The 23,233-nt window shown below is 38.0% G+C and overlaps 2 protein-coding genes across 2 annotated transcripts; both read right to left on the reverse strand.

The window, feature by feature from the left end:
- Positions 1-205: 205 nt before the first annotated feature.
- LOC102220824 (G1/S-specific cyclin-D2-like) lies at positions 206-6,821 on the reverse strand. Its single transcript, XM_023349205.1, has 6 exons — positions 6,690-6,821; positions 3,223-3,303; positions 2,592-2,768; positions 1,992-2,207; positions 532-837; positions 206-355 (listed from the first exon to the last, which is right to left on the reverse strand). The coding sequence occupies exons 1-6, from the start codon at positions 6,819-6,821 to the stop codon at positions 206-208; spliced, it is 1,062 nt and encodes a 353-aa protein (XP_023204973.1).
- Positions 6,822-8,428: 1,607 nt separating this feature from the next.
- On the reverse strand, positions 8,429-21,890 carry tbc1d17 (TBC1 domain family member 17). Its single transcript, XM_005810308.3, has 17 exons — positions 21,782-21,890; positions 19,837-19,932; positions 19,685-19,762; positions 19,494-19,605; positions 18,722-18,905; positions 17,537-17,651; positions 17,283-17,450; positions 16,573-16,698; positions 16,393-16,496; positions 15,778-15,872; positions 15,576-15,692; positions 14,314-14,414; positions 14,028-14,127; positions 12,048-12,145; positions 10,718-10,834; positions 9,737-9,823; positions 8,429-9,026 (listed from the first exon to the last, which is right to left on the reverse strand). The coding sequence occupies exons 1-17, from the start codon at positions 21,806-21,808 to the stop codon at positions 8,874-8,876; spliced, it is 1,878 nt and encodes a 625-aa protein (XP_005810365.1). The 5' UTR covers positions 21,809-21,890; the 3' UTR covers positions 8,429-8,873.
- Positions 21,891-23,233: the final 1,343 nt, after the last annotated feature.

Below are 23,233 nucleotides of genomic sequence, written 5' to 3' on the forward strand. Positions count from 1 at the left end.
ATATGAAACATCACATCAATACCAATGCATACAATAAAATTAACATACATATCTGGCACATAACATAAAATACATGGCACATAGTGCATTGCTCACAAATAAATAAGACAAAATAAATTAAGAAGTTAAATTAGGACATGTTAAGCTCATAATGGATTTATATCAGTTTCACTGATAGATTTAAAGGGTTTGCTTGATTAAATGTTTAGAAATCAATCTCTCTCATGTCAGTTGGCGTCCCGGGCCTTTCGTTCTCCACCTCCTCGTCCTTCTCAGTGGGACCGGGCTGCAGTCCGCTCCGCAGCCGCTGCCTGAGGGCAAACTCGATCATCTCACTGTAGCACTGCAACACTGCCTGGGGGGGGAAACACACACAAAAAAATTTCACTTCAAAAACAAACAAACAAAAAAAACATCACTTTAAAAACAAACAAACAAAAACATTACTTTAAAAGCAGACAAGCAAAAAAGTTATTACACCCACCAAACATTTTAATACAGGATCACACCTGCGGTGTAAGGAGTTCTTACCGGATCCGTCTGACACAGCTCGGCAAGCGTCTCGCTCATGGCGGCCAGATGAGGCGACTCCTTGCTGCCCAGACCTCGCAGTGCACAGTTCAGGGAAGCTGCAGCAATAAGTGAGGGAGGGGCTCCCAGAAAACGGGAGTCACAGACGCAGAGGGCGGCCAAGGTGTCGCTGTGCCGCCTCAGCGTGGAAAGCAGCTCAGACTCTCCTCGTTCCTCTATGGAGGAGAGAAAATGTGGCAGGAAGTCCTGAGGAGTCACTGCTGCCGCGTCCCAGCGAAGGGCGGCGAGGACGACGCGCTCCATCTCCTGATGGACCAATCAGAACCAACGAGTCAATAAACCAATAAAGCAAGCAACCAACCGACCAGTAAAACATCCAACCAACCAACCATCCAACCAACCAACCAATAAAACATACAACCATCCAACCAACCAATAAAACATCCAACCAACCAACCAATAAACCATCCAACGAACTGGAGGGACATTGAGTCTGAGTGGACCGTGTTCCGTTCCTCCATTGTCGAGGCGGCCTATTGGAGCTGTGGCCGCAAGGTTGTCGGTGCCTGTCGCGGCGGCAACCCTCAAACCAGTTGGTGGACATCTTCGGTGAGGGATGCTGTAAGGCTGAAGAAAGAGTCCTATCGGGCCTTTTTGGCCTGTGGGACTCCGGAAGCAGCTGATGGGTACCGGCATGCGAAGCAACATGCGGCTCAGGTGGTTACTGAGGCAAAAACTCTGGCGTGGGAGGAGTTTGGAGAGGCCATGGAGAAAGACTTCCTCACGGCTTCAAGGCGATTCTGGTCCACCATCCGGCGTCTCAAGGGGGGGAAGCGGTGCGGCACCAGCACTGTTTACAGTGGGGATGGTGTGCTGCTGACCTTGACTCAGGACATTGTGGGCCGGTGGGCAGAATACTTCGAAGAACTTCTCAATCCCACCAGCATGCTTTCCATTGAGGAAGCTGAGCTTGGGGACTCTGGGTCGGGCTCTCCAATCTCCGGGGATGAGGTTGCTGAGGTGGTTAAGAAGCTCCTTGGTGGCAAGGCTCTGGGGGTGGATGAGATCCGCCCAGAGTTCCTTAAGGCTCTGGATGTTGTAGGATTGTGTTGGCTGACGCAACTCTCACAACTTTCCCAGTTTCCCTGGATTGACAGTCTGGGGTGGTGGTCCCCCGGTTCAAAAAGGGGGACCGGAGGCTGGGCTCCAATTATAGGGGGTCACACTCCTGGAGAGGAGGGACCATCTCCCTGCTGAAGCTGCTACCCCCGCGACCCGACCCCGGATAAAGCGGAAGAAAATGGATGGATGGCATCCAACAAACAAACCAACCAACCAATAAAACATCCAACCAACCAATAAAACATCCAACCGTCCAACCAACCAATAAAATTGTACAAAATTTTATTGTATTTTGTAATAAAAAAAACAAAGTCAGTCCGTCTATCCCACCAACCCACCCTCAGGTCTGAAGGCTGGAAGCTGAACTCGGCCGCTGAGCAGAGGGCGTCAGCAGTGACGGTTTCACACTCTGTGAGCTTTGAGGCGATCAGGATGCATCCTGCAGCCAGGCAGAACGGTGAGACAGGCAGGGACAGGTAGGCAGACAGGTACCTGTCCATCAGGGAGACAGACAGCGGGAAGACGGCCTCGTCACATCCACAGTCACAGCACACCTGCGCAGGAGAGAGGTCAGCATTTCAGTCAGAAAACAAAAAACAACGAAAAAAAGAATTCCAACTTTGATCTCAGAAAATTAAACTAATTTAAACTGCTTGTACCTTAAACTGTTTTAACGATTTAAAGTTCCTTTTCCTATTACTGAAGAGTTGGAAATGTCTTTAAAATAAAATAAAAAAATCCCACCCTTCAGGTTTGAAGGGTGGGTACAAGCAGAAAGTCCAACTTTCTGCTTGTACCTTAAACTAACTTAAACTCAGACAAAAATCAGATTAAAGTCAAAAAATGTTTTTTCCAGTGACTCCAATCCACTTCCATAAAAACTCTCTATTTGAACCATGAGTAAAGTTAGAAAGTGGGGCCATCAGAGAGTTTCCCACCTCCAGGGCCCACTTGGCGATCTCCTCCCGGCGCTGTGGATCCCGCTGGATGAGCGTGACGTAGAGCATGGAGGGCATGTAGCGCTCCTCCAGGTGGAGCAGCCTCTGGATCACTCGATGCCCTGACACGGAGGGGTCCCAGCGGGCTCGGAGCTGAGGCGAGCCCCCGGTGCTGCTCTGGCCTCCAGGTAGGAATGGCCGACATAAATAGTTTATAAATATGCTATTGATGCATATGAACACTTTATGCATCATTAATAACTGCATTAATTAAGCATGAGAATCAGATTATGTGCTAAAAATGTATGTTTACAAAAACTTATTATGTTTACAATGTAATCTGAAATGTTTATTATAGCAACTCTAGATAAAATATATAAGTGAACACTTTGGCAAGAAACTGGTCGATTTTGCCTTAATTGATTCATAATAAGCAGTTATTAATGATTTATAAAGTGTTTAGAGATGAATTACTATATCTTAGTCATCTATACGGGAAGCCTTATTGTAAAGTGGTAACTTCTGGATTTATTGTGACAACAATCACTCATAAGTTTCATCATAAGAAATTTATCGTGATAATTGATAAACAATAAATGATAATTGATAAACAATAAGCGTCCGCCCCTACCTTGAGGTTCACCCTGATTCTCCTCTGACTCCTCACACCAAAGAGACACAGGAAGCGCTCGGTCCATCTGCTGGGGAAACACTTCCAAGACGAAAAGAAAGAAATTTGGAAAGCTAGAAGTTTGGAAGGATGTGACAACTCTTCATCACTCCTCACTTCTCTCCCAGGGTTTTATACCAGCAGGGAGAAAAACGGAGGGAGTGACGGAAAGGAGGCGTAGACCCTCATGAGCGACAGAATATAATAGGAAGAAACAAAACGGTCTGCTCAACAGGTGGGGAGAAGGAGACGGAGAGCGAGGGGAGGAGCGAAGAGGAGCAGACAAGAGAGGGAGTGACCGCAGGGAGCGAGCAACAGCTTGTCGTCGACGGTGAAAGAGAGAAGGAAGGAAAAGCAAAGAAAAGGTCATCTCCAGACTCTGACAATGGGCATGGATGACAAAAGGTGCTGGGTGTTTGTTTACAACGTGAGGGAGAAGAGAAACACGTCAAACGCTGGAGGGGTTGATGGATGTCGCAAATATTCCCCCAAACCCCCAAAAAGTTGGTCTTCGTATCAGGCTAGAAAGCTGTGAAACTTATCCAACAGGAAATAAATATAACAAAAAAACATCCCAACAGTTTAACCTCCATGATCCAAATTATTCTTCCCTAAAGCAAATGAAAAAGAGGTGAAAATGATAGAAAACTAACACTTTTAGAGAACTTGTAACTACTTGGTTTCATAAATCTGAAACTCCTGAGGTGTTCCTCAAAGCTCCGTTCTTCGTCCACTTTGTTTTATTCATTTAAAAAAAAAAAAGCACATCAAATAACATGCCAGAGTTATACAGTTTTATCTGTAGTCCATCAACGTTCAATCAGTATAAATACATTATAGTACAAAGTAGACAAATTAACAAAGATTTTATCTTTTGGAGCAAAAAAATATAATAATAATAATAATAATTTTCCATCTAAAACAAACATATTAGAAATTTAAAAAGAATAAACCATCCATGCCCAATTCCTCGCCATATCTCGCTCTTACAGCCCTACGAATCTCCTCTCCTTACCCTCACTACTCCTCAGCCTATCCTCTCCTCTCCCTCTATCCTCGCCTAAGAGTCCCCTCTCCTCTCTCTCATCCACTCTCCTCTCCTCCTCCTCTCCTTCTCTCCTCCTCTCCTCTCCTCTCCTCTCCTCTCCTCTCCTCTCCTCTCCTCTCCTCTCCTCTCCTCTCCTCTCCTCTCCTCTCCTCTCCTCTCCTGGGCGCTGTATGTGCAACAGACAGTGGATCAGGGCAGGTCAATGAGCCGCATTGTCTCCCTTTACAAATCAGTGTCAGACAACCTTCTGCCTGCTGCTGGCTGAGCAGCACACTTCACACTCGACACACACACACACACACACACACACACACACACACACACGCCGTCCCCTGGGAGCCCTCTATGAGCCACAATGGGGTCACGCTCACCAGCAGAGATACAGATTGTGTTTGACACAGTCATTACAGGTGGCCTTTCACACATTTAGGAGCTCAATGGCGGCTCGACTTTCAAATGGGAGTTAAATGGACGGATGAGCTGACATCATGCGGCGACTTGATTTCAGCTGAGCATCAATTATTCATGTTGTTTTAACAAAACAGGGATACGCTCCTTTAACACCGTCTGAACAAACATGGCTGCTTCTGTCTGAGTTTGTCTGGAAACTCACACATTTTAGGAGATTTTTTAAATTTTGATCAAACTTTATTTCTAAATATACTAATAAAAAAAACAGCGTATGGTGAATATAATTTCAGACAGACTGTAGCTATTGTGTGTTTTCAATTTCAAACTGTTACAAACCAGATTTATTAAAAAAACATTTTGGTTGCAGACTTTTTAAATGTAATGTTGTCATAATAATGCATAGAATATTGACAGAACAACTTAAATTGAAATCTTCAGGCAGAAGAATAAAGAAAATTATTGTTATTAAAACGAAAACAAAAAGTGAAGTTGGAGAAAACCTTAAATAATTAGCTGAAAACAAAAAGCATTAAAACTAGAGTTATGCAATTTATACTGTGTATTGTTGTTTTGATCCAATATCAAGTAAATACAAAGTCAATGTTATCAATTCCAATACTTTTTATTATTTAAATGTGACATATCATCAAACTTCTGACATTTTAAGCATTTTTGTCTACTTTAATAACATATTTACATAATAAACAGAAACAATGAAAACAAATAATTTGTGGGCAACTTTTGCTAAATAAAGTGCAACATATATTATTTGAGATCAAATCAAATCAAAATCTTTTTTACAGTAGAATTGAGAAACTACAGTACAAACATTTTTTAAATATCTGAAGGAAATCTGAAACTAATGTATCAATCTTATCATGATTGATCAGATACTAATACTGACTTGCCCTTAATATTATCTATATTTTGGATTGGTTTTTGTTTTCATTCACCAATTAGTCCATACAAAACAAACATTGCAGTCTGGCAAACAGAGGTTGATCTACAGATGAGTGAAAAGCACAAACAACAACAAACTAATCAAAAAAAAGTACAAATTAAACTGGATACATTTAAGACAAAACGTAGAACAGAACCAAGTGTTGTCACAAAAAAACCTGAATTGTTTGACATGTGGGTTGGGCTGCATTTTTCATTTCTTCTGGGCAGTTATTTTCTGATTTATATTACTGTTATTCTTTGTTTCAATTAATCTAGGTCACACAGATATTTTGAGCAAAAATGGGAGAGAGGAAAAAACAATCCAGAAGAAGGAATAAATAAGTAAATAAATTAAAGATAACTAAATAACCTGAATTTCAAAACACTTTTAAGTTTACTAATGAGACCAAACAAGGTTTTATGTAAGAGATAGCTGCCTTTACATTACAAATGTGTGCAAAATTTTGTAAATATTCCACCAGTACCGAAGTTTATTTTTTTGATGTTTCCTTTAAATAACAAATTAAAATCACACGTGAAAAAATTTGTTCACACTTTAAGTAATTAAAAAACCCATAATGCTCCAAATACTTCCTGTGGTCTTCCTCTTCTTGGTTTTTGTCAGGAGCAACATCCGGTTACTGATCATGTGACTCGTGTGATGCGGGGAAAAAAGTGCTTCTATCGCAGTTTTTTGCGAAATACACAAATTTCGGTATGGCCAAAAACCTTTCTTATCAAAAAAACGGTAGATTTTTCAAAATTGCCGTGTTTCCATTAAGCGGATTTGTTTTCAAAATGTCAAATTGTGTAATTATATGGTCAATGGAAACTCAGCTAATGATAATCCTCCAACATTTACTCAGATGTAGAATTAAGGAGAGAATATTATCGGGTTTAAAGCTGTTGACAAGGCCTTTGACCAGGAGCTGAAAGCAGATTGAGTTTGAATGAAGGACTGAGTGAGACAGACCGTCCACTTGTTTAAGCGGCCTCCTAAATTCATACGTCGCAGCTGTATTCAAACATCACGGATGGAGAGGGTGGGAGACGGCGGAGAGCCAAAAGAGGAGTGCAGTGGGTCCTGAGAAGCAGGCGTGGCGGCCCGCCCCTCATTTTCCAGCTCATTTCCCGGGACAGAGAGGAACAGAGCTCCCATTTTACCTCCAACAGACACCTGCTGGTCACTGGGGGAGGAGAGGGAGCAGGATGGGAGGCGAATGTTTAACCAGCGCCGGTTAAAATGTTGTCTTACCCCTTTTATTGCTCTTACAAATAAATCATGAACAGAAAGTGTGAGGAGGACTAAAAATTGTTCTCAAGTAAGGTAGAGTTCGGAAGTAACTAACTTTTTGGAAAGAAAATGCGTGTAATGATGTGGAAGAATAAGACACGTTCTTGAACAACTCAGTGCATTTATTTAACGTAGCACAGATAACTGAGTGCTAGCGAGTGCTAGCTAGCACTAAGTTGTCTGTGCTAGCTAGCACTCTGTCCGTTAGTGATGCGCGGATTGATACTGAAATGTTGACACTTCCGATACCAGACCTTTATGCTTTAAGATCGATCCTCAAATCCAAGTATCAATGCTTTCAATACTTCAGTAATTTGAGATAATGTATCTTAACAAGAGCACGTTAGAAAGTAACTAAATTATTGAAATCTTGCTTACATGAGACAGGGCTGATGGGAACTACTTTTTCTTTCGCCTGGTAAGTGTGTAAGGCGTAATGACGTAATACGTAAGAACGTAATGGTGAGTCATTAGACAGATTATTAAAGAAGCTATTTTCAACTTTCCTTTTATAGTAGTTCTTAAAAATTATTTTACCTTTTTTTTGTTTCCAACATAATTTTCACATATTTAGTGTCTTTCTGCTGTTGTCAAAATAGCCCAGCTATTGTACATTAGGCTGCTATATAGATGTGCTTCTGAGTTTAAAATAAATACATTAGAGTGATGTTTTGTGTTTTTTTATGAAGCCAAGATTTTAAGTGTCGCTACTCTTACTTGAATAAAATTTCTGGATACTCTACTCTCTGTGAGTAACTTTACTGAATGAAGAACAAACTTATTTTGACCAAAAATTCAGCAGACACAGACATACAGCTTTTGTTAGTTTAATAATTTATAATCTTTCATTTATCATGGACATTTTCTAACTCACCTAATTCAAAGTATGCTTTATTTGCCTTCTCTTTTTCTTTTAAAGTGACATTTAAATAATTGAATTTTCCTTCTTCATTAGTCCATCTGAATCAGTCCTACTGACAGTGAACTAACTCCACATCATGATGCTGCCTTCACCATATTTGACACTTGGGCATTTTGGAATGTTTTACATTATTAAACAAGTTTTTAAGTCAAACAAAGACAACCTAAGAATACAAAACAGTCTTTAAATGTTAACATTTGTTAAGAAATACCTTTAACATTCTTGTTCTCTTCTTCCTCTGGAGAATTGTTTTAATTGAGCTGCATTGGATGTTTTACAGCAGAACAAGCCCAATTACAGCTTTTCAACTAGATTTAAGTCCATACTTTGACTAGGTCTTTGCAAACATGCATTTTATTGCTTTCAGCCACTTAGACAAGAACCAGCTGGTTTACTTTTGACCACTTTCCTGCTGCAGAAACCACCATATTTACCTGCTAGATTCATTTATAACATTATATGTTCTTGTTTTTTTTAGGGTTTTTTTCCTGGATTATATTTTCACAAAGATAAATAATAATCCACACATAAAAACCTTTGCTTGCCTCAGTATGATTTAAACATTTATTTTATAATGCAATAATTACTTGTTACAGAAAGTTTTAAAATGAAACTATGCAGAGTGAAAACTGTAAGGCATGCAAGAAACTTTGCATAGGTCCAGAATGGCAACATGTAGCGCCAACGCAGGGCTGCCAGTTAGTTACCGTTCTTCTTAGCTTTTCAGACACACTGGGAAAAAATAAAGCAAAAACTTTCATTTAAAGGAAATTAACAACAGGAAACAGTTTAATAATGAGTAACAGAGCAGCATCAAATGGGAAAAAAGAAAAACAGAAACAAGGGACAGAAAAAAAAGACACTAAAAATAAAACACTGTATGTATGGGTAGAATGGTCACACAGCGCCCCCTGCCTCTCAAAGCCATAAGAACAGTCTTTATATTTGTTAATGTTCACGTCATGTATAAATATCTTGACCAGCTGAGGTGAGGTTTAAGGGTAGGAGGGAACGTGGGACGAAGCAGCGCCTCCCTCTGCCTGACCCAGGAGGCGTTCGCTCTCGCTGCTCTGGGAGTCTGAGCTTTCCTCCGCCGGGCTGGGCGGGCCGCAGAGACCCAACACCTGCTTCACCTGACGGGGAAGATCCTGGAGGGAACAACGATAACACTAAATCAACTGTCGCATAAATAAAACTGATCAAACACTGCGTGGTTCTGGAGTATTAGGGTCAGACAAATAAAAAATGTAAACATGAGCATAGAGTAATAATGTCAGAGAAGATTGTAATAATATAACAATAAAATCATAATACACAGATAAAGTAGTAATATAATAAGAATAAAGTAATAAAATTGACAGAATATAGTCATAATATTACCAAAATAGTCTTACTACCAGAATAAAGTTGTATTAATGCGAGAAGAAAGTTGGAATATTACAAGAATAAAGTTGCAAGCAAAAATCATAATAAAATGAGAATAAAGTCAAACTGTTATCCAAAATGGCATCATAAAATTCCATTTACTAGAATAAAGTTGTAACAAAGTGGTGATAAAGTCATACTAATATGAGAATAAAGTTGTAATATTACCAGAATATTTTTTTACAACTAGACACAAAAAACTATGACAGTTAAAATGTTTACTTGATTCTCAACATTTTGAGAAATTGGAAAAGTGTGGTGTGTATTTATTCTCAGCCTCTCTGAGGCAACACTACCTCTTAGTTGACTTCACTAATTTGGTTGCAGTGGGTTTTATTTACATTTTTTTAGCATAAAACTCCACAAGTTATAGTACCAATAAAAAGAGCAGCACTAACTGTTTACTGGACTCAACCTGTGCAGTTTTACTCACTTTGCAGCCAACAAGCTGCCGGTAGATGGCCTCCGCGTCCAGCAAGACGGTCTGCAGGTCCAGCTTCATCGTCAGCTCGTTAATATGCTGCAAACCAGTCAGGAGACATAAGTCAAATTCAAGCATTTTTCAAGCATTTCAAAGATAAGTTTTCAAACTTTTCCAGCATCACTTTGGAGAGAAAAACTTTAGAAAAGAACTTAAGAAGGCAGTTTTAATTCACTAATGTACATGAAATTGGAAATTGCAAGAAAATATCCAAAGTTTTGAGATGAACCTCAGAAATGATCCAGAAAAAGTTTGGACATAACGAAATTTCAAAAGTCTAAATTTGAAACTTTTTCTATAAAATTTCTGAAATTAATCTCAAAAGTTTTTTTGAGCAAATTTTCAACTTTTAGAGCTCAGAAATGTCCTTGTTTTTTCTTGAAAATTTGTGAGATCAATCTCAAAATTTCAAATTTTTTATTGGAAATGTACTCCTTTTTTTTTTCTTTAAATCAACAAGGGCCCAAATACACCATCATATTAAACAAAATATACAAACAAACAATCCAAACAAATTGTGTTAAAATTAAGGACCTTTCTGCTCAAATTAAATGATTAAACACGAGATATAAAGAAAGTCCCAAAGAAATCTCTAAAAAAATGTTCTGGCAAATTTTTTTCGCATTTAGTGAATATAAATAATTTTGGGGATTCTAACTAACCTGAAACAAGAAAAGTTTATTATGATTTAACTTCAGACGTTGAGATTTTTCAACTGTAAATAACATTTTCAAAATTTAGGCTATTAGATTGCACTTTATTTTTAAAGTTAATAATAACTTTATTATTAATAGAGTTAGAATATCAAACACTTTCAAGGACTTTATGCAGAAATCAAAAACCTAATTGAATCCAAGGATTTTCCAGGATTTCCAGCATGATACCCTGGAACATGTTACTACCATTAGAATATTAGTGATGGCGACGGCTGACCTTGAGGATGGTGTTGAAGTCGTGGTCGGAGCCGATCAGCTCCCCGCGCTGCGACTCGAGGATGGAGCAGGCGATCAGCAGGTGGAAGTTGTCACACGGGAGTCGAGTCCAGAGGACCTGGAGGAGAAAACGTGCAAACAGGAAGCAGTTTTAGCTTCTAATCTGGACTTTAATTGTCTGTGCAGCTCAGAGGTTCAGTTTTTAAAAATTTGTAGTGCCATGCTGATGTTCTTTGAAAATTGTTTTATCCACAGTTTATCTGTAGTTGTTTATTTTTTAGCAGCTATGAGGCACAGTGGGAAAGCCTTAAACTGCTGCTGCGGAAGCTACTCCAGTTGTTGCTAGGTACCCAAAGAATGAATGAGTTGCTAGGTAACCGAAGAATGAATGAGTTGCTAGGTAACCGAAGAGTGCGTGAGTTAGTAGATTCCACCAACCTTGCTTACCTAGCTGTCAGCTAAAGCCTTTCCTCTGCCAACATCCCCCAGAATGCTTTGCAGTTCTGGATCGGAGTTCAGTGAAATTATTGAGTATTCTATTCTTTATCGATATTGATCATGTGTCTATCGTGATAGATATTGTTATTAATTTATTGTCTTAAGTTCCTGCATTAATAAACAACATTGTTTTGAGCTAAACCAAGGGTGTTCAAACTTCAATGTGGGATCTAGGGGCCTTTTGATTGATATTGTATGGTCCCCCAAACACAATTCAAAAACAAATTAAATAAATGACGAGAAAACTACTACTTTTAAATTACTATTTACTTACAGAAATTTTAGATGTAACACAAAGTGATCATATTTTTCAAGCTTTGATTACTTTATTTATTTAATTAAAATAGTTAATGCTTAGTTTATTGTTGAGAATTCCCATTTTTGGTGAATTTAGTTCTTAAAAATTTTATTTCTTTAGCCCGTGAGTCCTTGTGAGTTGCTGACTTTGGCCCATGTTGCAAAACGTTTCGACACCCTGATCTATACCAAGCCAAAGCTGATGCAAGATTTTAATGAAATGAAAAATTAAGCTAATTTTTGATTACTTGAAATATATTTTATCTGTTTGCGAAAGTCTCACCCTAAAATCTTTTTTTTAAAAAGTTTCCATCTGCATCAACTGTCTGTGAATACAACATTTCTGAATTGTTGTCTGGGGCCAAACAAAGTCATCCAGAGGGCTACAAATGACCCAGTTGTGCCGTACTCTTTCCTATCCTGGATACGTGATGTCTGAAGACAACAAGCTGTATTCTTTTGCTCCCACTTCACACAATAAATCAGGCTACTACTATGAGAAAAATTATAATATTTGGTTACGATCCAACACTCACCTCCCACAATGTGAGGATGTCTTCAAAAGAAAACTCCCTCTTGAACCAGATGAGCAGCCAGCGGAAACAGAAACAAAGCGAGCCGCTGTCCTGTGAATCTGAGCGACAAAAATAAGATGTTCAAAGATCAAAACATGTTCAAAGTTTTAATAAATAATAAAGAAAACCACTCTAATATATATATATATATATATATATATATATATATATATATATATATATATATATATATATATATATATATATATATATTTGCAGCAGCTGATATGCTCTTAAGTCTTATCAGCATAATTTGGGGCATTTATTGTAATACTGATAAATCAGAATGTTTACAACTTCTTTTCTATCTCTTTTAGGCAACTGCATGTCACTGCAAAGCAAACATAAAATACTGCCCTGCATCTAACCATATTTTTATATTAATTGATGCCATTATATTAATCATTATTAATTATCAATTATTAATCAAACATCTAATAATCAACTACTACATGAGTAGCTAACTACCCAACGGGGCGATTCTAAAGATAGAGCACAGCAGCGCCACTTACTACTAAATCTATATTTTTATTTTTAGTTATTCTTTTTCAAATCACCTTTGGGTAGGTGTAAATTAGAAATTTACTATACATTTTTTTATATTGAATATTAAATTTTGTTTAAAACCGTTGGCCTCAACCAACGGTTACCGTGGAGACCGGCTAGCGCTAGCCGGTCTCCACGGTAACGAACAGTTGGTGGAGGCAAGCTAGCAGCAGAAGGTAAGGAGATTATTTGCTCTCGAAAACATGGCAGAGAAAAGAAAGAAAACATCTAATTATCACAGTTAATACGAGGAAGAATTTGTTTAATCACTTTGAATTTATTCCTGTGCGTGTCTCATTTGCGTGGCGACGGCAAAGCAACGCAATATTTAAAGACATTTTCAAACATGTCACACATCAAGCTACCATGCTAACTACCCATCGGGAAGCGCAATACGAGCCGGAAGTTAAAGGCAGTTTTGAGCAAGTCTGTTTTTTTAGTCTTCTGAATTCAGTAAGTGTTAAAGTAAAAATCTGAAAGTTGATTGTATGCTACGTTATTGATCATATTTGCAAAAATGGTGCACGTAATGTTGTAAAATTTATCATTTGCAAATGTAAATACTTGCAGAGATTTGTATAAAGTGTTGCATATTGATATTTATTGTGATGAATAATTAACATGACCTATGTTTCTGCGTAGATGAATATCATTAATCAGTAATAATATATTATCAAAAGTAAATTAAGCAAATTTGTTATTTCATACATGTGTCGTTAACTGCTAGGTTTTTGCATTAAGTGGTACCCAAGGAGTGTTTCTAAGTTTCTAAAAGATCTGTGATCTCTGCTGTCATGGAACCAATCATAGAAAACATGATATAAATTACAGTTTTTAGTTTTCAAAAAAACTAAAAATTCTTTAAATAAATAATTCACAATAAATGTCTGTCACCAATAGATATAACAAAAGTAGGTTTTCATCTTTTTCACAGAATAATTACACTGCATTTCCACAACAGAATGTATCAGTAATATTTTTTACTCCATTATGTTTAAATTATCTTCTTGTATAACTCTGCACAAATGTCAACACTCCACAAAGTCAATGTATTTGTCTTCTTTTTGTAAAAGTTTAAGTAAAATAGTTGTTCTTTAAATATGACAACAAATTCCCATATTAGATATTTACCAAAAGCTAAATGTTGAGTTAGCTTTTGAAAAAAAGCTAACAACATTTGGGGCTCTAGGTAAGTTTTATTAACTCAACTGAAGGTAAAAATGGTTCTTTGGGTCGTAAAGGTTGCAGACCACTGGTTTGATAGTATTGTCTGCTTTCTTCCTTTTTTTTTTTACCTACTTTATCCCAAATATTTGCATTTACCCCAGGACTGACCGGAGCTCATTGTCCTACCAGACTGCCCAGTTTGACTAGAAGAATGGCAGCAGAACTAACCCAGGAAGTCGCACAGCTCTGGGTCCAGAGCCTTCAGAAGAATGCTGAGCTGAAGGAGCTGCTGCTTCATGGCCTCCTGCGACTCCTCAAAGTTCTGGTGCTACAAAAACACAACGAGCAAAAAGATGTAAGAATGTACTTTCCAAACACACGGCAAACTCAACAACAGCATGGAAGGCATAATGGAAGCCTATTGGTAGAAAATGTCAATAAAACCAAATGAATATTTCAAATCAAAAACATTTTGTGGTGAAATTGAGAAGAAAAGGGAAAGTTCTCAACTTACCACCAGGTCCATGAAGCCAGTCAGGCACCAGAAGGACTCCACCTCGTTCTGAGTGACAAAGAGAATCGGAGCGAGGAGGTCGCTCATCCCCTGGACATAACCTGGATCATGAACAAAGTGTCACCATCAATAGTAATAATAACTAGAAAATTTCTGAAGAAACTTAAAAGGGTCCCGGCAAAGTGTGTGTATCTGTTGGACCCGAATCAGGCGTTCTGATGCTGAAAATTAGCAACGATGCCAACATTAGCTAAAAGGCTGTTAGTAGCAAATTATCATGTTGACTAATATTGACCAACTCGGTACACAAACTGTTGTTTTATATGGTAAAATTAGCTTAAATGCTAAGGTTAGCTTAAATTCTGTTACTGTTACAATGACCTACTTGATGCAGTATGCTAAACACAGTCAAGACAGCAAAAATGTGCAAAAATGGGTTTTCTTTAGCTGTAAGGCTAATGTTAGCACTGTACATGTTACCACTAGCATGTACAGCGACCAGCATGATGACAGTACCAGTATCATGTGGGGGATCGCTACCATGTTGACAAACATTGACCAACTCCATTAGCTTAAATATTATGGTTAGCTTAGATGCTGTCAACAGGATGTGGGGTATTACTTACATGTTGAAATAAGACAAAACTAACTTACAAGTAACTTTTCAGCAAAATATAACAGCTTGTTTTAGGTAAATAATTCCTTAATATTGATTTATAAAGTGCTACCTCCACAGGCAAATTATTTCACTTAAAACATTTTTCCTGTTTTACAAATGAAATAATTTGCCAGTGGAATGAGTACTTTTTATCAATATTAAGGAAATATCGGCTTAAAACAAGCTTTGATATCTTGCCATAAGTTACTTGTAAGTTAGTTTTGTGTTATTTCAGGTGCACTAAGATATTTGCACAAGAAACTAGCTAAAAAACACTTTGTAAGATTTTATGTTTTTGAAGTGTAAGGGGATTGGACAAAACTCTGTGGAGTTGCACTGATTGGTCAGAAAAAAAGGTTGCAATGTTGCATTAATAGTTACAACATCGCAGCTTCCTGGAGGGATTACACAGCAGCAAATCTACAGCAGAATGACTGAAAAAGTAAAGAATCAAGGTGATGCAATGGCCTAGTCAATGCATCACCAAAATTTCTTCATTCCTCTCCAATGGAATGAAGTCTTCCATTCTGACTTCATTGGTCAGAATGAAGGAGTTTGTCCCCTCAGAAGGTAAAATGCGATCCGTTCTTTCATAAAAACACACCGAGATCGAAGTTGTACATGCAGTACGTCATCAGAACGTCGTGGAGCAGAGTCAGGCCCGGGTTGTCGTTGCCGGAGAAGAATGTGTTGTTCCTGTCCGTCCTGTTGACGTCCCGCTCTGTGGAGGACAGCAGGACAAAGGATCAGGAATCTGCTGCAGGGCTCACACAACAAAACAAAGAGATGTTTTGTTATTTGGTGACCTATCAGGCTCCTGTAGCCTCTGAGGAGGGAGTTCCTCATCTCCTGCTCTTCACTCACAGACTTCCACTGCACCTTCATCCTGAAGTACTCGTCCCTGCAAATGAGACGAAAGACGTCTTGGCCAACAGTCTGAAACGATTAATTACGATAGACCTAGAACTGCAGCTAACAATTATTTTAATGGTTGATTGAATATTTTCGATTACTAAATTGGTTGACAGTTATTTCAATAATAGATTAATCATGATTAATTAATTAATCGTTTCATTATTCTTGATTAATTGATCAATCAGATCAAAAATAGCACATTTGCATATATTTCATTCCAGCCTTTTTTATGTAATATAAATAAAACAAAAATGCAAATAAAGTATTGTTTAGCTGCAGACGCATCCTTTGCTACAAATGATCAGTTATTCACTAAAGGAATGCTGTCATTGCATTTTAAACAATAAAATGTTATTTTTCTTATTTAAGAAAGAAATTTAATTGTTGATGTACGTCTTTTAATATTGTATAAGAAGGCTTAAATGAAAAATCTGCAGAATGTCCCAATTTTATTTATTCGATTAATCATCAGAATAATTGATTAATCATTAGTTGAGAGCACTAACGTTTTGACTCGAAGAATTTCCTCTCTTTCCTTTGAGGTGCTCTTCCATGGATAAAAACCAAGGAGGAACTTCCACACTTCTTTCCTGAGGTTTGGAGCGATGCCCTGCAAGGTTTATGAACATTTAGCTCCAGTAATGTTCCAAATGAACTGCGTTTTTTTACTCTTTGTCCCATCGTACCCCTCTGAACACCAGGTCTTTGACTTTCTCTGGGTCGTTCACCCGGCCTTCAGAGTCCAGGAACTCCTCCCACTGGACCAGAGCTCGTCCTCGAGTAACTTCTGGCCTGGGACCGAGCTCCACGCCCTGCAAGGGGACAGGCAGCCACAAACACCAGCAGCTCAGACCTGTTCATGTCTGAGTCGCAAAAACACAGAATCTACCAAGTAATTTCTTTTGCAAATATCTTAGTATACTTAGTATGCTATTAGAATAAAGTTGTAAAATTATGAGAATGAAATCATAAGAGAATAAGGCATAGGACTTTGAGAATAAAGTCGAAATAATATGCTAATAAAGTCAGAATTTGTTGAGAAAAAAGTCAGAAAAGTTTGAAAAAAGAAAAGTCATAATATTACCAGAATAAAGTAAAAAAGAAAAATAACATGAGAATAAAATCAGTATCAATTTTAAGGAAATTGAATTTCCTTAAAAAAAAAATTCTTAAAATTAGCAGTTTATTTAATTTTTTCCCATGTTATAAGTGAAATAATATAGAAGTGTATCTAGAACTTTTTCATTATTTTCAGGGAATTATTGACTTACATAAAGCTGCTTATTTACTTATTTCAAGTGTACCCAGATATTTGCACTAGAAGCTAGACCAAAAACACTTGGTAAGACTTTGTCTGTTTGCAGTGTGCCGTGTTGCTTTAGCGTCTTTTTCTTACACAGGTGATGAGCTCAAACCCGGGTTCGTCATCAGGCTGTGACGGCAGACCCGGATTCTGACCACTCCGCGACACAGCGGCATCTGGTGGCCGGAGGGCGGCGCGGAAGAAGTTGGTGACCTTGGAGAATCCCCCAAACGTAGTGGCGTACGGGTCGTGGATGAACCTCTGCTCCAGTGGGAGAAACAAAACGTTATTGAAAAACACAAAACGTTTGCCAAACTCAAGACGTTGGGAGATGATCCTGAAAGTACCGTGACGATATCGGAGCCATCATCCAGGATGTGCAGTTTGTCGAAAGATGGACCAAAATCAGCTGAAGACGAATCGCGTGGGTAGACGAGAAAGAGGCGTCCATCAACAGGCGACCTGATGATGAAACATAAACCATCGGTATTACAAGTCGTCGTGGCAGAAAGTACGACCACTGCTCTCTGGTTTCCCTCTTATTAGGAGGGTGCACTGATTTATCAACCCCAAAGTCCTTAACTTTGGGAGATGAGTGAACGGCCGATACTTACATGAGAAGCTGATCTTATCTACCTCAACAAAAGTCTAAAATTCAACCACAGAAGAGCAAAATCCACCTCTTTTGCTCTCCCGTGAGAAAAGTTTGACTGACAGAACAGACCACCAGGTCATGTCTGCACATTTACAGTTATCAATAATCACCCTACTGTTGCCAACTCAGTGACTTTCTATATTTAGAGACGTTTCAGACAAAAAGCTGTAGCGCTGCAGTGTATCATCACCGTTCTTCTTTTGAGCATGCAGAAGTCTGATTACGGTCAAATTTAGTCAGTGATAAAACGACAACACACAACGACGCAAAACATCTCCAAACAAACAGGAAGAGGAAATAAAATCACCATCCTACTGGGCGATCTCTGAGGAGAAGCTTGACCCAGAACTCTGCGTGACGATAACAGGCGGAGCAAAAAGGTACGACGGAGTATTAAGGACATTGTAGATAGAAAAAAGAAAGAAAGAGTAAACTTCCACCAAAAAAAGACATTTTTATATTCATCTCAGAAACGTCTAGAGAAAAAAAATTTAATTTCTAAGTTTGAAAAGTCAAAAATTTGCTAGAAAAAACTAAGACATTTTGAGATGAATCTCAGAAATTATATAGAAAAAGGATGGAAATTTCTGGTTTAAAAAAATCTAAACATTTACTAGAATAACTCAGGAATCTTGAAATGAAACTAAGACATTTTCCAAAAAAGAAAATTTTTAGTTTGAAAAGTCAAAATGTTTAACATTTTTGACTTTCGAAATTCAGAAATTTCCAAGTGTTTTTTTCTCAAAGATTTCTGAAATTATTCTGTGTAAATGTGCTCCTTTTTTCTATCTACCATGAAAAACCAGACGTTTGACAGCAGGGGTGCTGATAATCACGATGCCGGTGATTTGTTTAACTCTGTGCTGGCCACACTCACTGGTCCAGGACGATGTAACGGTGGAGAGCCCGCAGAAGTTCCCTGGTTCCACCTCTGTGGAAGTGCAGAGGGGGAAGCGGGTGTCCTCCTCTGCTGGTCAGCACCATGAAGTTCCGACCCAAAGAGAAGCGGGCCCTCCGGAGGGAGTACAGCTCCGACAGAGGCAGGGAGAACGCCCACTGACCTGTGGGATAAAATTCAAATTCAGAAACACTTTATTAATACCAAATGGAAATTAGATGTTGTTGTAACTCATTAATTTAGATTCTTTAAAGAGTTATTGAAGATCATGATGGCTATCGGCAGGAAAAATCTTCTGCAACAGTCTGTACTGCACTGAATCTGAAGAAGCCTCTGACTGAAGATGCTCTGCCTTCCTAAGACAGTCCCATGAAGGGGATGGTCAGGGTTGTCCATAATTTTCTTGATCCTAGGAAGAATCCTTATTTGCATTATCATCTCCAGAGGTTCCCCAGAACAGAACCAGCCTTCTTTATCAGGCTGCTGAGCCTTGTTAGGTCTCTGCCTCTGATGCTGCTGCCCCAACAGACAGCGGCAGAAAAGATGGCGCTCCCAACAGACTTGTAGAAGATATGCAGCGTCTTGCTGCAAGCAACCTTGAAGGATCTTAGCTTAAAAACCCAGGCTTTTAAGAAACTGGCTGCTTATCAATTAATCATTGTTCGATCAATGACACCAATCAGATTTAATTTAATCTATTAATCTATAGCTCGCATCCGTAGCTATGACTGTAGGAGGCAGGAAGTAAAACCTGAGTCTTTCATGGGGGCGTGCTCGCGATCCTTCTTCACGGTGCTGATCACCGCCCAGTCAGGCTCGTACCCAGGGTCAAAGTTCGTGTCCTCCTCACCTCCCTCGCCATCCTGATTAGAAACAGACAAATTAATGAGAATTAGAACAAATACAAAATTTTTTTAGATTTTTCGCAGGCAGTCAGTTGACCTTTTTGCTGTAGAGGACTGCAGGCGCACTGCGACCATCATCCTCCAGGGGGCTCCACTCTAAAGCAGGCTGTCCGGCCTGCAGAACATAAAACCATCAGTTCACCCTGCGCGTTACTGGATTCTTGTTTATCTCTCAGCAGATCTGCCTACCCGTTCCACAATGCGAATAAATCCCGGTATGCTGGTTTCCTGGATGCTCCTCTTGGCGTTTATGTGGAGGTACACGCCCTCTTTCTCAAATATCAGCTGAGAAGAAAAGAAATCCTCGGTTAAACTTCTACAGTGAGCTAACGCTGACACTGACTGGACAAAAGTGTGGAAATAAATTGGTTTTAAACTGTCTAATATGGTGAAAATGCATGAGATTAAACAAAGTCTAATATGACCTTTGTGTTTTTGACCAAAACGGAGAAATAACCTGATTATTCCAACAAGTGACACTGCTGGGAAACAATGAACTAATCACAGATAATGATTACGGCACGATGGCTTCATCTTCTTTTTTCCAAAGCCCACCAACACATTATTGTTGACAATTATCATTCATTTTAAAAGTTTTTCCATCTTTAATGCACCATAACTGAACTTTTGACAAAATGTGTTCATTTTACACCTTTCTTACCTGTATTTTAACATCCTGTATGCTTTCCTCAGTCACTTTCTGTGCCTCGAAGTGACGCTAAGCCCTTTTGTTTGTCTTATGAATCATACTGTATAAATACGGTTTGATATCAAACCTTTTCAGCCAAAAACATTTTTTAAAAAGCAATCTTAAAGCACCTTTGATGTCACCTTTGAGTTCATGGCTTCCATGTATTTCAATGAGTCTAATTAACTTTAAATAATGTGTTTATGCTGGAGTTTTTGTTTTGTGATTGCTGATTTGTATTCATTAGTTATAGCCATGAACTAATGAGTAGTAGTCCTTTTGGATTACAATACAAAAAGGTGTAAAAAATACCCAAAGGAAAGAACTGGCAGCATCATGCAGCGGGATTAATTTTTTCAGATTTTAATTTGAAATTGAAGAGCTTTAGAAGACGTTTGCAGGGAAATTTTGCTAAGCAAAGCTGATAAGAAGTCTGATGAATAAAATTTAAGTGAGTGACATTTATATTTAGTGCCAATTAACACCAAATGTCACCATAAGGTACGTTGCCAGAAAAAACAGTTAAATATATAGAAATGTGATACAAATTAATTGTTTTAAGGTTAAGATTACTGCACCTTTTTTTATTTCCATTTATTTTTTTATGAAGTTGTTTGCGTGTTTGTTGGATAAATTACAGAGAATGTGAGTAACATTTTTTATCATGCTCAGTCTTTACAGTACAGAAACCTGATTTTTTTTTACATAATTAAATAAATTTAACTTTCAACATCTTAACGTGTCAAACTCCAGTCCTCAAGGGCCGCTGTCCTACAGTTTTTAGATGTGCCACAGGTACAAAACAGTGGAATGAAATGGCTTAATTGCTTCCTTCTTGTGTAGATCAGATCTCCAGAGCCTTAATGACCTAATTATTCTATTCAGGTGTGGTGCAGCACCGGCACATCTAAAAGTTGCAGGGCAGTGGGCCTCCAGGACTGGAGTTTGACATATAGGACATGAGACATATAGGACATATGGAGAAAATGGACATTCTCCATATGTCCATTCTACATATGGAGAATGTCCATTTTCCATATGGAGAATGGACATTTCTCCATTCTACATATGGAGAATGTCCATTTTCTTGATTTGAAATGAGAAAGGTATGTCACATGATTACGGTGACTCATCTGTCAGATCAAAATCCCAACACGTTCAAGAAAAACTTACTTAGACTTTACCAGTTTTTACCCAGCTTTCTACACAGCACGCTTTACTATCTATAAGATGAATCACATCGTTATGGTGGATCTACGGGACAGGTTTCCATTTTTTATTTAAAGCCCATTGCCAAAGATGAAGCAGATAGTGTCCTGGATTGCTGTTCCAACGTTACCGAGCTGGTGTGCTAACCTTAAACCTCAACAGTAGCTTTGTGTTAGCAAGATGAATTGGTAGAGAACCTATAAAAAATTAAATGTTAAAGAAAAACGAAAAAAATACCTTGTAATCTTCCACGTTTTCCCCCATTTTCTCGTCGCCTGAGTCCCTTCGCTTCTTCCAAAACAAACGTGACGTCACACTTCCTGTTCATGGAACGTCCCGCCCACCGAGTGGCGGTCATGTGACACGAGAGCCAATCAGAATGTACTTATAGCTACGCTTGTTTAAGAAGCCCACAATATTATAATACATAACCAGTAAGAGACACGCACTGTAAGAATGTCAGAATGTAATATTTAAACAAAATATATCAAGTTTCATGTCCGATTACAATTTTGTTTAAGTTCTACACGGTGACCACCAGGTGGCAGCAAACCGTTTATTATTATTATTATTTTTAAATTATTGTTAGTATTATTAAGGCTGATCTGTTACCTCTTTTACTATATTGCAACTATACTCAATACAAAAATAATTAAAATTAAAAAATATAGGTATAAATAAACTAAATACAATTCTAAGTGATAGTGGTGGTAAAACTAATTTTTAAATGACATTCCTTCATATCTTTCACCCTCATTGTGTGATTTAATCTTACCTGAATACAATGTAAACACTTTGAATTACTGTTTACATTGATATGTACATTTATCTTTATTATGATCAAGGAACACTTATGTCATTGTTCGAAATTATTTTATACTTTTAGTTTGGTACATTATTGTATTAAGATATATGCGCGATCTGGCCATGATATTTGTTGCTATGTGTCTGCAGCGTGAAGGTTTGAGCTGTATTATAACCATAAGCTAAAAGAGGTTGCTGCTCGTGCACAAGCAAATATCGAAAACGTGCTCGTTCACAACCACTTATCACGTCGGTAAACAGGTGACGTAAGAGCTGCGTCAAGTCAGAAACAAACCAGAAAAAGACAGGAAGTAGCTCTGATAGCTGTGTTAGTTACAATTTATTTTTAATATAGGTTGAATTAATATCATTTTGGACAGGAAAAATATACGTATTAGTCCTTCGTTGTACTTCATTATTATTATTATTATTATTATTATTATTGTTGTTGTTGTTGTTATATCATTCATTTTATGTAAGCCAGAGTTGTCGCAATTAAAAGAAATAAACCATTTTAATTTATCACTGAGTGCAATTAAATCTCGTAATATAGGATAATCTGTTTTTAAATTTAAATTGACTTTCTCGACTATATGCTTATTTGTTGAAATTAACCTGCAAATTGGCCAAGTCTGTCTCGTGAAATTGGAACTCCATAATTAAACTGAATGGAAATAATTTAACAGACTTAGCTTGCAATTACTGCTTATAAGACATTTTGATAATTATTTTTCTTATAAATAAGAAACATTAAAAAAATTCTTATTTCCAAATAAAATTAGGAAATTATATAAAATAAATAAAATTGTCCATTCTTCTTCTTCTTCTTATTAGCAAATCTGCTTTTATTTTGAAATCGATAACCGGATATATTGTAGCTCACCG

The sequence above is a fragment of the Xiphophorus maculatus genome, chromosome 16 (assembly GCF_002775205.1).
Source record: "Xiphophorus maculatus strain JP 163 A chromosome 16, X_maculatus-5.0-male, whole genome shotgun sequence".
Classification (NCBI taxonomy): domain Eukaryota; kingdom Metazoa; phylum Chordata; class Actinopteri; order Cyprinodontiformes; family Poeciliidae; genus Xiphophorus; species Xiphophorus maculatus.

What these genes read in the sequence shown, in the direction of transcription:
- tbc1d17 (XM_005810308.3), bottom strand. Translation starts at nt 21,808, where the DNA reads ATGGGGGAAAACGTGGAAGATTACAAG. An exon ending in ATGGCTCCGATATCGTCACG is followed by an intron (nt 17,451 to 17,536) that starts GTACTTTCAGGA and finishes CCACTGGAGCAG; the next exon opens with AGGTTCATCCACGACCCGTA. An exon ending in ACATCCTCACATTGTGGGAG is followed by an intron (nt 10,835 to 12,047) that starts GTGAGTGTTGGA and finishes TTTCTCCTCCAG; the next exon opens with GTCCTCTGGACTCGACTCCC.
- LOC102220824 (XM_023349205.1), bottom strand. Translation starts at nt 6,821, where the DNA reads ATGGGAGCTCTGTTCCTCTCTGTCCCGGGAAATGAGCTGGAAAATGAG. An exon ending in GAATCAGGGTGAACCTCAAG is followed by an intron (nt 2,769 to 3,222) that starts GTAGGGGCGGAC and finishes CCTGGAGGCCAG; the next exon opens with AGCAGCACCGGGGGCTCGCC. An exon ending in TCCAGCCTTCAGACCTGAGG is followed by an intron (nt 838 to 1,991) that starts GTGGGTTGGTGG and finishes TTGGTCCATCAG; the next exon opens with GAGATGGAGCGCGTCGTCCT.